Source organism: Belonocnema kinseyi, chromosome 3 (genome assembly GCF_010883055.1).
Source record: "Belonocnema kinseyi isolate 2016_QV_RU_SX_M_011 chromosome 3, B_treatae_v1, whole genome shotgun sequence".
In the NCBI taxonomy this organism is placed as follows: Eukaryota; Metazoa; Arthropoda; class Insecta; order Hymenoptera; family Cynipidae; genus Belonocnema; species Belonocnema kinseyi.
The window spans coordinates 56,443,506-56,458,453 of NC_046659.1; the positions used below are offsets into that span (position 1 = coordinate 56,443,506).

At 29.5% G+C, this 14,948-nt stretch overlaps 2 protein-coding genes and 1 long non-coding RNA gene across 3 annotated transcripts in view; 1 reads left to right on the forward strand and 2 right to left on the reverse strand.

Annotated features, from left to right (window-relative positions):
• LOC117169423 (RNA-binding protein 7) overlaps positions 1 to 3,753 on the reverse strand; it is a 5,289-nt gene extending 1,536 nt beyond the window's left edge. Inside the window, exon 1 of the mRNA XM_033355799.1 lies at positions 3,463 to 3,753. Coding sequence (XP_033211690.1) covers positions 3,463 to 3,546 — 84 coding nt within the window. The 5' untranslated portion in view covers positions 3,547 to 3,753. The remainder of the gene's footprint in view (positions 1 to 3,462) is intronic.
• LOC117169425 lies at positions 2,896 to 3,788 on the forward strand. Its single transcript, XR_004466659.1, has 2 exons — positions 2,896 to 2,996; positions 3,240 to 3,788. It is a non-coding gene; the product is annotated as an uncharacterized LOC117169425 (long non-coding RNA).
• Positions 3,789 to 9,674: 5,886 nt separating this feature from the next.
• The window catches only part of LOC117168961 (protein phosphatase 1 regulatory subunit 14B), a 6,433-nt gene continuing 1,159 nt past the window's right edge, over positions 9,675 to 14,948 (reverse strand). Inside the window, exons 2-5 of the mRNA XM_033354965.1 lie at positions 14,084 to 14,300; positions 10,283 to 10,372; positions 10,167 to 10,208; positions 9,675 to 10,048 (exon numbers count right to left, since the gene is read on the reverse strand). Coding sequence (XP_033210856.1) covers positions 10,007 to 10,048; positions 10,167 to 10,208; positions 10,283 to 10,372; positions 14,084 to 14,290 — 381 coding nt within the window. The 5' untranslated portion in view covers positions 14,291 to 14,300 and the 3' untranslated portion in view covers positions 9,675 to 10,006. The remainder of the gene's footprint in view (positions 10,049 to 10,166; positions 10,209 to 10,282; positions 10,373 to 14,083; positions 14,301 to 14,948) is intronic.

The window sequence follows — 14,948 nt, forward strand, 5'->3', positions numbered from 1 at the left end:
CTACCATTCTTGTAAAATCATAGGTATAATCTAATACACGTTAACTTCATATTTATATAAGTATATTTTAAAAAAAATGAAATGATTCTTTTTCAATTTGCAGAGGCTTTCCATTTATCAAAAAATGGAAAGATGTACATATTATACCAAATGGGTAATTCCAGATTGGGGATCGTGTAGAGGTCACACAGCGTGCAAAAGTGTTTTTGTTTTGTTTAGAAACCTAATATCTGACGATTAGATGAATCGAATTGTATGCAAATTGGAGTGAGAATTACAGAAATACTTTTCAAATGCGGAAAATTCCAGAAAAACCAGCTTTTTTGCATATAGAGATATTTATATTTATCAACACATTTATAATTAAGGGTACCAAAAAACATTTTTTACGTTTACATATTTTAGTTGGTCAAACTAAAATGTAATTTCACGAATAGTCACTTTCCCGGAAAATTCATTGAAAAATAAAAAAACATGTTTTCTTGGGTGCAATAATGAGTATTTCTTTATAAAATGTAATATCATGTTAAAACTCATTCTAAATTAGATCAATATTTTGAATTTGATGATTTATACATATAAAAAATAAAGAGATTATTTAACATATATTATAATGAGCTTTCCCTTCATAATAATGTGATGCGCTTTCTTTTTTTTTTCACTTTTATGAGAAATATTATCACAAATGATGGAACTTTCAGTCAGAATGAGTTGATGTTTTAATTCTCTTTTTGTAAAACTAGAAAAAAGTATTAACAAACCTCAGGCATACTCTTAAATTTTTGAATATTCGAGAAAAACCAGCAATTCTGCATTTTCCACTATTTATTCGTCAAGAAAGGAAAGTAGCAAGGAGAATATTGTTTTACTAAGAGTAATATTATGTTAAAAATCATAAATTAATTATATAGCTCTTGGGGTTTAAATTTTTCATATGGAAAAAATTAAAGAGAGTTTAAAGCACACGTTAAAAATAGATTTTTCAACCGTAGAATTTGATGTGCAGTACATTTTTTGTTCAGATTTCATGATTTATATAAAACATTGCCATAATAATAAAACCTTTGATTAAAATTAGCTCAAGTAATATTTATGTATTGTTAAACAAGAAAAATGTATGAACCCCGAAAATACTCGTCTAATGCAGAAAATAAAAAAATAAACGATTTTCCATATTTAAGTGAATTTTCCGGAAAGAAAACCCTTACGTAACTTTTTTCGTTGGATTAAAGTTTAGTGGACTCAAATTTATAAGTAACATAATTTTGTTCAAAAAAAAAGATTATGAATTGTAAAAGTACCGTCAAGTTTATAGCTAAAATCACAAAAAGGGTGATATTTGGCTTGAATTTTCGGGCCTTGGAAAGTATTTTTGGGCCTTCCTTAAACAATAAAAACTGCATTTGATTTAACGAACTGCCCATAACACTAGTCAGTTTTCTGATTTAAATACAATTTTATCATTAAATTCTTTATTATTTGTAAAAATGTCAAATTTCATTTTTAAGAACTTTCCAATTCGATATGCAGAATTTCACCATCTAAAGATATCCTGCAAGTTTGATATTTTTTCAAGTGCATTATTGGGTATACGATTTTCACTAGCTAATTTTATGTATAAAGGTACGAAATTCTCATCACTGTTGATATAAATGATTAATATTAAGAACATACATTTTATAAAAAGTTGAATTTCACTATATTTTCAAAATGACGACTGAGAAATATCATGTTTTATACCTAAAAATTTGACATTTCGAAGCAGTATTTTGTAATTTTAGTATTGAAAATTGCACTTGAATATATTTAACCACATAAAACTTAAATTTTTAAATCATAACATAATTTTAGTGGAATTTAAATTATTTTATCATTTGACCTCAAATAAGAGCATTCTTGATTTGATAATAACAATTCTTTTGAAAATCATTTTACAAATTGAATCACGTATTAATTGTATTATACTTAAAGTGATTTTTACAGATGAAATTAAATATTAACGCCAATAAATAGTGAAATTTGACTCTAGGAACATCTAGGAACATCCAGGAACATTATATCCCAACAATTTTTTGTTTAAATTTGACCTACCTCAAAGAGGTCTTACAAGAAGTCTTCGGAGTGCTTTTTACAATACAAATATTTAAAAAAAAAACATTTTTTTTATAAAATCGACATTATTTTTGTTTAAATATGAAAATCTATATTTTTTTCAATTGTCGTACCGGTTTAGAGATATATCATTCCTCTTAAACAATTTCAGTACAAAACATTAAAAAAAAATTTAATTGCATACTTTTAAATATAAGGTATAACGCCCTGCCTTCTCCAGCATCAGCAATTTATTAATTAATATTTAACTGCTATGCTAACTAAATATTGACATACTTTTTAAAAATAAAATATTATGATTAATAGTGCAAAAAAGCCTAGTAATCGCCAGCGTGCCATTTCATATTATCGACTGATTGCTAGCCTAGTCTTCATCGGTTAATGATAGCCACATATCAAAATTTAAAGGTTTCATGCAATTCTCCAATTAAAAGTATAAGAAAATCGTACGTTTTTATAGAAAAATTATTGTTATTATTGACATATTTTTTTAGTTAACATATGTTGTGAGTGTAAAGAATATTTATCTCCTTGATTATTTACGTAAAGGATTTGAAGGATTTAACCAATCGAATCTGCGTTCTATACACTTTTTGAGTGTCGCAATGAGAAAGCATTAGTTTAAGCGTTAAAGCCGAAATTGCTTTGTAAACACACAAGTGCTTTCAAATTCACATTGAAAAACAATTTCAGTCAATTTTATGACTTAGTTCGTCAGAGCTTTATTATATTTTTATTTTAAGCTGGCCCGCTTGACTCTTACAGAGGGGAGATTCCACGTCGTCGGTATCAAGGTTTTATTGAACCAAAGTATTTGTATTTGTGATATTTGCAAAAATGTAGACGAAATGTACGCATTAAAGGTACGAAAGACGAGCGATAAGGTGGGTAAATTTTATGTTTAATGCACTTAAAAGTAAAAGTTTAAAATATACGTTATTGGGGTTGTCAACGTTGAAATTTACTAAACGTTTTTGTATCAACACATTTTTTTATGCTTTATTTTTTAATGTTCTCATAAAAAACTGTCAGTTGGAGATCACTGGCGTCCAGGCGATAACTGGACTTTTTTCCCTATATCATAACAATTCGACAAATTCAAAATAATATTGTATTATACTTTCCAGGAGGAAACATTCGAATTGAAGTATCACGAATTTGGGAAGCCTTTAACAAACAAGGTGGTAATATGAGGTTATGTTTGGTACACGAAATCGAAAAAACTTTTTCAAAACGCGTATTAAATTTTGTGAAATTATAGCCATAACGGTAAAAACAGGAAAGCAGAATATCTCACAACCTTAATTGCAAAATAAAACATGCAAAGAGAGATATTAACAATGAACTCACCTGTAAAAACAACTCATACAGAATCTCTTCTGTAACTTTCTCGCTTAAATTACCACACCAAATAGTACGTGCGTCGTCATCCATGCTTCTGCGACAGTCTGATACAAGTTTTCATTAATTTAACAACAAATTATACGAATAAAATAGTGATTTATTATAGAATGTTTATAAAAACATAGGTCGCAAACATAGCAGTCCGTACAAGCGAGAAGGTTCAAGGTTATGTTTGGTTATGTTTGCATTCCATTTTCCTGAACCAATCAGCATCGAAACTATGTTTAGTAGGCGAGGTGCGGGCATTTTTGAATAAAGTTTTAGGCATTATAGAATTTTCTTTTTATTGTATTGAAGAAATTTTTATTAATTAGTAAATATGAGATTCATGCATTATAAATTTATTTATTGTATTTGTCTAAAAAACGTAGTATATAAAAAACCAGAAAAAACAACGAAGCATCAAACAAAAATAGGGAAAAATGAATAACTATTAAAATAAAAAAACAATTATAATTTAAAACATATTTAATCAAATTCTCCATGTCAAACAAGAATGAAAGTTGAACAATTTTAATTGGTGAAAAATATTTTTGACAATATAAATGTGTATCAAATGAAAATCAAAAAATTATTGGAAAAACTGTAAAACAGAATCAGGGAACCGAAGTTGCATAAATTAACACATACGTGATAATAATACTAAACCTTATCCGTTTTTAAGATATATTTAAAAAAACTTATTTTTCATAATTTTGTAATCCTACAATTAAAATGATAAAAAAAAACTGGTTAATTTAATAGAAAGCAATTAAAACTCAATTGTAAGTTTTGTTCTCACTATTGCACAAACAAAAGCAAAATATTATGGAAGTCATTGGCGTGATAAAGTCTTTGGCTGCAAAATGAAGTTGATGAAATCAATATTTATTAATTACATAAACCACTTTTTACGAAGAAATGAAACAAATTTTTTTCGCTCCTACTACACAATAAAAATCGAATCTCGATTCTAAAATAACAACAAAGAAATTTTAAAATGAAAATATGAATATTTATAAACAAAACAGATCTAACAATTTTAAACTTGAAAAATGTCCACAATAGTTTCAGGAAAGTACAAAAAGTCGCATATTAGAGATTAATTTCTCGGTTTATTAATACGTATTGCAACTATTAATTTCGCATAAAATTGAAATAATAATTTGTTCGTTGACGAGAATACACCTCTAGTTTTCGGTTTAAAAAAAGGAAAGTAAGAACAACTCCTCATTCTTTCGCTCCTAAATTTAAAATGCTCACAATGACCACGATATATTTGTAATGTCCACTTGGATTTTTTATATGCTTCACAGACATACACACACGTATAAAAATCAGAAAATACAACTTGTTCACAACTAGCTACGTCTATCAAAGTAAATATACGTTTGCGAAGTTACTTTATTCTACGCTTTTAATAATTTTAGTACACTTATTCTTTGGTTGCAATACTTCAACTTCTTCCCTCTACTCACAAGTAATCGCCAAAGAATCAGATTTTTATATCACAGAACAATCATAGTTGCAATCTAGTAAATCTACGAGGGTAGTCGAGCCTTTTGTGCGGCAAATGTTAATTGCTCGAAAAACAAGTTAAATCCCCGTGGATCAGTAATCAGTAGAAACTTTGAAAAATGCGGAAGTGTTGCAGCCATTCACTTTAAATTTACTGTATCGATTATATGTATATAAATGCGATGTTTTTAAGGCATGAGTGTATACGAAGCTGAAATCTGGATGTGCTCTTTTTCCCATAATTTTCGAGACTTAAGGTGCTAGAATGATTGTTATTTCAATTTATAATTACCACACAACCAATCAGTAGTACACAATTAGAGCGGAAAGCATTCTACCCAAAATAATTTTTTCTCATAGCAATTCCTTTATAGTGAAAAGATAAAGTAGTTTTAAAAAATACTTCAATCTCCAAAATACTTCTGAGAAAAAATTATATGAGGCTGAATTTCCTCGAGCTTAATCAAACATAATTATTCTACAACAGACACAGATACATGATGACGTTCACACGACAAATTCAAGTAAAGCCTTCAGTCTGCAATCCACAAAAGTAACTATTCTTTCTTTTTTTATTCTTGAGCAACGAGCAAAAGGCCAGGTTCATACATGTTGACTGCCAAGGAATGCCTTATGTCTATTTTGTCCTTAATGTATATTTGAGCAGTTCAAAGTGTTAATATCGATTTTTTATCGAGTAAACTTCGTTTTACTGTTGCAATCTGAATTATCTTGAATTTATTTTAACATTGACAAATTTGTAATCCTAGCTTTAAATATAAAATTCTAAATGGTAGTAATCAAAAATTTTAAACTAATTATAATACTGCAGTCGCAAAACGAGAGATCTTGTTGTGTAAAAATACTATGGTAATTAAATGAAACGAAGAAAATAAAACAGTCCGATTTCTCTGTTAGAAAGACTTTAGTCAATTTTAGATATGTATTTTTGTTTTTAAAACATGACAGTCAACGTGTAGTACCTTACAAAGCTGCGTACAAAGTCCAAAAGTATACAAAAATTAAACAGCTTGTAAACTTCGATTATTCTGAAGTATTTGTGGAATTTTTGTATTTGTACAATCTTATCAAAAAACAAGAAATCCATTTGCCTAGACTTCTGCAATTTCAAGACGGACAACGCCGGAAAGAATAATGCCGCAATTCACGAAACTGGAATTTAAACATTATTAAATTTCAAATAAAATTTTGAAACTTATTCTTATTCGCAAAAAAATTGATCTCAGAAATATTCTAAGTCACGTTGTTAATTTTAGATCTTTTAACTATTTTTTAAGTATATACTATTAGTATTAACGCCCGAGAGGTACATAACATGATATGAACTATGAATCTATAAAAATTGAATAAATTTTATTTTGAAGAGTTCAATTATAAATAAGTAATTACTTTAACAATTGAGCTTGGAAACTCTAAGATACAATCATTAATTAAACTGAAATTTCCCAATTTGTAATAGGAACTTAAAAAAATTGAACCCATTTTAGTTGGGAGATATCAAAAATTAAGAATGAACGTATCACAATAGAAAATTAAATTTTTTTAAATTTAGAAACTTTGCATTTAAATTATTGAAAATAATTTTAAAAAATAGCATTGAATTAAGAAAACATTGTTAAGAATGAATTTCTTTAATCAAGCACATTTTATTACAAGAAAAATGTTCTTAATTCAATGTTCATTTTTTCCGTGACGCTTAGGAAAATGAGCATTTTCAAATAAAAAATACACACTTGAACAACTCTATATTGGTTAAGTTTTAAATTGAAACACAAGAAATAGAGATTTAGATTTGAGACTTTCAAAATAAATAAAGAGTTTTGAATCAATGATTATAAAATGCCCAATGGCAAGTGATATCAAGTTGATTGTAAAATGATTACTATAAGCTATTTACCCTGATTTTAAAAGTTACGTACCCCCCGATAATGCCCAAACATAATTTAAATTACACATTATAAATGCACATTGACATATATAGGAAGATGACAAAAAATCAGAGCACCCTACAATAAACGTTTTGTCCCATTTTTGAAAAAATTATGTCAGTTTCCTACGCCACTGCTGGCCAGTACATGTTGATAAAATACAATAAATGCAGGAATGCACAAGAAATCATGCATATCAAATAAAAATGTTACTTATATAAAAGGAAGCATGTTCAGGTTGCTTTAGAGTATAAATTGATCTTTGGGCTAGTACAGTTTTCTCTTGCACTCTGCAATATCTAGGACCATGTAATACTTACCCGATTCCTACCTTGCCGATATTTTTTGCAACAACTCACATTCACCCGAGTTGAGATATCAAGTTAAAATTTTGCGAAATTAAATTAAATGTACTAAGGAACGTTTGTATGGTTCTAGATTTCTAGAAACACAACACAAAATTCCAAAAGTTATCAAAAATATTTTTTTTTTTGCAATTTCCGAAACTTAGTACCATTCAAACTATTATTAGGGCCTTTCATCAAATTTCCAAAAACTCGATGTTAATTTGTGTAGAAGCGAGTGATTCTGAGAAATGTAGATACGGTACGAATCCAATAATTATTACAGTCTTCATGTCCATTGACTTTTAAAATATATCACAAATCACCAAATCTCCCGGTTTTAAAAACAACACTAAAACTAACTCGATTTTGAAAACTGATGAGATAAAGATAGTTCAATTAAATAAAAAAATTTCTTCAGAATGAAGAATTAAATTGTGCAGATATTTTTCTCAAGTATTTTAAATCCAATTTGTTATAAAGCCGTTAGTATAATTAAATGTCAGTGCAAGAGACGAAAGCTAACATAAGCTCACGCTGACTCGAGTTTTATTTCTTTCCCTACCAAGCTTTGACTACTTACGTTGCACAGCGAGAAGAAATGAATTAGGTCACTACTGGGTTCGATCAGAATCATTCCCCAAAAATTGTCGCCTAAAAGGCACCCTAAGCAAACATTTTTTGCAAATTTAACTAACAAGGGGCATAAATAGAATTTGACAAACGTTCAATCAGCAATAAACTAACGAAAACTTTCAACAAATAGCCTAGGATATTCGAGCACTTCACACAACAGCGTCCCTGGAAAGAAACAGCACCATAATCTCCACAGAGGAAATCTCCAGACATCGAATCCAAAATAACGTCGCACCTAATCTATTTTTTCGAGAACAGGATATGCTGTGCTGTAATAAAGATATGTGACATACAAGTTCGGGAATGATTAATGTCATCTAGAAAACGAAGATCTACAAAGGCTTTGCAGCAAATGTCGATTTCAGAGACTTCAGTGAAGAGTTGCGATTCCCATTTTGTAATCTAAAGATCTCTACTTCGAAGATGGCGAATACAAAAGTAATTGATCAAAAAACGGACGGTTTTAAAAAGTCTTACATTCCATGACAATGACCCAGGTGCAAAAACGTTCTTCTGGACAAATTAGTATAGTGCTTACAATTTTGAAGCGATTAAAAAAAATAATGTTCAAATAAGTTTGTTTTTTTAAAAATCATTGAATTTTGTTGAAAGCAAATTACAACATTTAAGAAAATGTTTATATTTTTTTATCGAGCGTTACTTCAACAATAAAAAAACTTGCGGACAGTTTTTACTTCATTTTATTGTTCGGAATATTCGTAAAAAGAATACAGAGTTACTTTCTTCAATCCAAAGTAATTTTTGTTAAATAAAAAAATGATTAAACAATTAAAACTTCCGCTTTCACTAATTTCCTTGAAATTTATTTAACTTTCATTGGAAAATCGAATCAAAACTATAAGCTCTAGAATAATTTGTCTAGAAAAACATTTTTACTCCATTGTGAGACGGGAAAAATTACTTTCATGAATTCTGTTTTCGGTCGATCCTTAAGTACCAATTTGGTGCAGAGTAGAGAGACCAGTATTCGCAAATCCAGTCTCCTTTAATGTGAAGACACTGGTCTACTATACTCAAAACACAAAATGTTAAGTACCAATATCATAAAAAAAGTAAAACCGACTGAAACCCTTTGAGATCTTTTCTTCGAGAATGCGATGCATTAGGTTAATTTCTGTACACCGTAAATCGACTTCGGCGATGATATGAGAATGATATAATGATATATGATGATAATCCTACGGAACTAACGATGAAAGCTTTCTGATGAGACAGTGTAAAGTTCCGGTGTTTTTTTTTCACCGTCAATATAAGCTATTTGGCACTTATTCGCACTGAACTATATTAATGGAAGTAATATTAGGTGACGGTGTTCATAAAGTAAATAGAACGACGGTCTTGAGATTAACGAGTAGAAACTAAAGACGTAAAAGTGCCACTACTTACAAATGTACTGCCAAACTAGTTTTGATTTGTTAACATACCTAAGAGAACACTTAACACGATACAGAGTACGAATTAAAACTGATTCCTATTGCTTGCTATGATTTTGTACCTTCTATTATAACGAATTAGTATTGGCAAGTCTGTGTCGAGGATAATTACAAGAATAATATTTAATCTCAAGGCTCAATCTCGCATGAAACTCTCGTTCATTTCTAGTGGGAACGAGAGGTGATTTTTTCGACTCATGTGGGTACTGGCCTTAATTTTTGTTCGTTCTAACGTCGACCCTCTTTTCGTTTTGGGGGAAAGGTAGCTTGTGTACTAATTGCTTCGGTCTTTATTGCGCGATGCGCACAGACATTATTTCTAAAAACATCATTAAATACTTCGATGATTCGCTACAAGTACTGACCTTTGTTTTCAATATGAAACAATGCGTACTCAAATAAAACTTTGTCAAATCACTCATACTTATTCTTTAGCACGGTTAGGTATCCTTTTCTCAACGAAGTTGGCTCAATTATTTGTAATATCCATATGGTTTCATTGGCGCGTTTTGAGCGCCCAGACTCAAGACTTGATTGAAAGGCCATGATGTTTGAAAAGTGCGCAAATTGTTTGATTCGTTACGAAGGTCCCATAGTCGATCCTAACTCCTCACAGAGTCTTTGCTTTCTCGAGCAGATCGTTAATGAATTTCTGTCAGAATTGCAATATTTTTATTTTGGAGTATTGAAATCTAGTTTGCTTTACTCATTATAATCTATAACGTTTTTTCCTGACTTCAATACAAATTTAATTTCTCTTTACTACTTACTTTTACATCGTGAGGCGGTTTCTTCGCATCAGCGAGCAGTTCCTGTAAAAATTGTTTTGAGACTTGAAATTCGTTAGATTATGATGAGAGTCATTTCAGTAGAATACGAAACTTACTTGCAAGAAACTTCGTCTAACATCATCGTTATCCATATCCAAAATTTCATCGATGTCAACGTCGACTTCTCGGCCTTTTCCAGTTTCATTCTAAATATTCGCAAAAAAATATTTTGTATTTTACCTTACAGTCATGCGTTAGAATTATTTTGAATATTGTGACGTTCCGAACTGAAAGGGTCCACTTTGTCGATCACTCTTTAGGAGATTTTCCCGTTATTATGAACAAAGATAAAAAGTATTGACTTTGGGATTTCAATGGGAAATCAAACTTTAATCTATGCTCTAGCTCGTGACATTATACTTAAGTCCCGGAAGTGGGTAAACTGTATGTTTGAAAAAAAACTTAAATACATTCGCTTATGGCACTCGCCAACTTTAGATTCGTTTTTCTTTAAAAGCGAATTTCCGAAGTTCCAACTTCAAAAGTGCACCGGTGACACATTTTTCAACCTAGAGGGTTGGTCCTGAACTTAAAATGTTGAGAATTTATCTGGCTATATGTCTCTACACGTAACTGTGTAGTGTATACAGAAAAAGCGGGCCCTTTCTTTGCGGAATGTATCCTATTCCTAATAAGTTTTCCAAATTTATTCAGACTTTTTTTATTAATTAATTAATTCACTATTTTTATCTTTGAAAAAAATGTTCTGTTTTCGACATGGAAATTTATCAAGATTTTCGTTCGACACTTAGATTATTTTTGCAGATTACTAGTAATACATAACTAAAACAGTTACAAAAATTCAAAATGAAATTGTATTTACACGTACATAAAAGAAAATCTAATACTGGGATTCTTTTTTTTTAGCATGTCAGTATATTGAAACTTTTACAAAATATTAAGATAATATTTAATCAGTATTGAAACATTTACAATTTTACTATTTTTAACTCAAAAGTTTGATATTTCACAATTTTAAATGGGAAGCATAAAAACTTGAAAACGAACTGATATTACGTCGTAAAAAATTTTTAAAACCGCACCTAAAAATTCTGTCAACGAAATTCTAAATATAACATAACAACAATTTAAAAAATTTTAATTTTAAATTTCTTAATTCTGGACATTTTTAGTTTGTACCTAATCGTGAAATTATTCCAGCTTCCGCTTTGAAATTTTATAAACTTCTAGCATTTAAAATAGAACAAAAATAATTGCTGTTTCTAAACGCAAATTATCTAAAACTATAACAACGAAAATTATAGATATTCCATTTTCGGTGCTATTAGGTTGAACTATCAAGGAGTACAGTTAAAAATTTGTCCAATAACTTCGAATGACTTAAATTTCAAACTAAAAATTTTTACAAATTTATACAATTATTCCACAAACTGAAAAGTTTTCTATTTTCGAGGCTTTGAGTTCAAAGTGGATTAATTTCAAATATAAAGTATAAAATTTTTTAAATTTAAAACTGTAATTTTGAACAATTAAAATTTATTCGTCCAATTTTTAATATTTCAATCTGAAATTATTCAATTTTGTGTACTTTTATGTAATTCAAAATGATTGTAGAATTTCAAGAGCTTTCAATTTCAGATAAATTAAATTTTGAGCGATTGAATTTCAAATTTTATTAATATTAAAGCTTCTTATTTAATCGTATAATTTGGAAATATTTAAATTGCCTTACACTTTTGAAATTATGAACTTAAATTTGTAATTTCACAATTGAGTACTCCGCATTCAAGACTTTAAAAAATGTGAAACTGGACAATTTACATATTGAAAAGCAACATAAATTTAAAATAATTCAATTGAAATTTAAAGTGCCTAAATTTTGCAATTACAAGCTGGAAACACATCATTTACAAAGGATTTAAATTTGGACTAGAATAGGTTTTCCTAACTGGGTTTAAGAATTTAATATATTCTGGGTCAATAAATTAATTCACTGTCATTTCCCGGATTCCCGGTCCAGTGGCCACCCTGTTAATATACTCTAATTTAAGTGGTTCCATGTTCAAATTTATATATATGTAAGGATTAGAGAGTAATTCTTGACATTTTGTTGTAATTCTAATAATTATTTAAATTATTTACTTCTCGAAATTATCAATATATATTTTTATTTTAAAACGCAAAAGATACATTGTATAGATTTTTAATTCATTTTCTGAAATAAGAGGTAAAAGAAAAGAACTAGATAATCAAAAAAATCGTATCTCTTAGGGGTAAAAACCCTTTCTGTAAATGCAAAATCACCTTTTAAAAATAAAAAATAAATTATATTATTAAACTAAAATGTTGCTGAATTGAGGTGCAAAATGTTTGATCAGAAAAGGTTATGCAGTTTCGAGGAAATGGATGTGGAATTTGACAATCTGAAAGTATCACGGACTATAAATTCGAGCAGGCTTCGCTGCGGATGTAGATAAAAATTTAATCTTCAATTTTAATAAAATATGTAAAGCCACTCTCGAGGTATTTAGTTTCTGAATGCATGTAAAAAACGTTACATCTAAAAAAGTTTGCCAATCCCAAGCAAACCATCCAAGAATTTTGAGGATACAATTTAAAAAGTTTTGAAAATCGGCTTTTGAAAGCAGTTAAAAATCGACTGTTAAACTTTTTACAAAAATAAAAATTTGCTTCCGAGACATAAATATCAAGAAATCCGCTGAAATTTGAACTAAAAGTCAAATAATTTTTTGTTATTACAAGATTTAAACATGAGAATTTAAAAAAAAACATCTTAAGAAGTGGGCTGGTTACCTAGTTTTACACTGCCTCTCTTCAAACATGAATTCTATAAAATTATGTTTTATAATTAAAGTCATGATTTAAAAAGAGACCTAAATAATATTTAAATAAGTCACCTGAATATGCCTAAATAAGGATTAAATTTGACGCACTTCAGGTGACTTAGTCAAATGTTTGCAAGGTGTGTAGTGACTAGGTAATTTGAAATTCTTGCTTTTTTCTCCGCTCACTCTTTGTTCCTCAACAAATTTAAAGGTGTATTTTTAATTGGTCTCAAACCAACGTATAGGTAACGATTTTTCCTAATTTCCCCAAAAAATTGCGGCGTAATTTAGGGATTGCCACTAAAGAAAACAATGATTTATTAACAAGTACCAAACTTATCCTCAATTACAAACGGAAGTGATAATAAATATTAATTGAAACTACATTGCCGATCACGAGTATTTTGCTACCTGTTTATCGATTATCTCTTATTTCTCAAGTTTTTTTTAATGTTAAATATATGAGAATTCGAAATTTGTTCTCTTAAATACGTTGAAAACTATATCGGAATTCTCTATGAAATAAGCGAAGATAAAGTCATTTTGTTTATTTTTTAGGAAGATATTGTTTATTTTTGTATCCATTCAAATGCTCGCAGATATTGCAGAACTCATCATTCTGAAGGTACATTTCTATAAAATCGCACAAAATTGTCAGTATTATTGTGAAAATATTTCCTTGTATGGTGCAACATGTTGAAAGTTGAAATCAAAATTTTGACTTTGTCCAATTTTAATTTTAAATCACATATAATTCACATTAAAAGAACTTAAGCAAACGTCGAAAAACGTTCATGGTATAGTAAACGATACGAGGAGCAATCAGATTATCCTCTCTCTGATTTTTGAATGAACAATAAAAAGAAGATAAAGTAGGAAAAGTTAGATTTTGCGATTGAACAAAAATTCCGATCCTTAATAAAATTCCCGAATTTTTCTCAGTTTTTCCGGTTCGCTAGATACCCTGGTTAGTTAGGCCCCTTTTTTACGGACGGCTATATAATTTTTAAGATGGAAATAATACAAGGATGTGGATACGTCATGGCTTACCACTGTCTCATACAGCTTTTGCAGCTCATCAAATAGCCACATTTCAACAGCGAGTCTCTTCCTAATAAGAGACATTTGATGTGACCCGTACTTGGCAGTGAGAAACTTTTCTCGTCGTTCTTTTACTTCCCCTTTCTCAGTAAAAGCAACGTGCAAATTAGCACGGGCTGGACTGCGTTCCGCGGTCAACACTCCTCCTCCTTCCATACTGAAATACCTATGATGAATCACAATCCAGGTATGAAGAACTGATTTTTAAACTCAAGATCCTTTTCATGGCATTGAAAGTCTTTGTGTGAACAAGTTTTTAACAAAAATTTCAGCAAAATATGTGCAAATAAATAGAATTTTTCACATATCTATGGGTTCTACGAATATTACGCTATATTGTCCCGTTACCTCTAAGAAAGCGTCCATCATCTTATTACAAATAAGCTTTAGTTTTTCTTTTCGACACGGATAAGAATTATGCTAACTTCATTTTTAGCTAAATTTTCAGGAGGAATAAATAACCTATTATTTTTCGGAACATTTCCCATGAATTTGAAACTTCATTATTTTGAATTACAGTTTGTAATGTAATTTATGCTTCTAGAACTTTCAAAATCAGAAATTTTTAAAGATTTTATTTTTGTAAATACTCCCTCATGTTCACTAAATTGCATACATAACTCAGCCTAATTCATAACCGTAGCGGAAAGATAAACTAAAGCTTATTTGTAATCAGATAATAGATGCTTCTTTAACGTTAAAGAAATAATAGCCTAATATTCGTAGGACCCATCAATATTACGCGTAACTATTTTTAATGCTTTACGGCTCATCCCTTCCACTTGTGACATTTCTATACCCCCCCCCCCCCCCC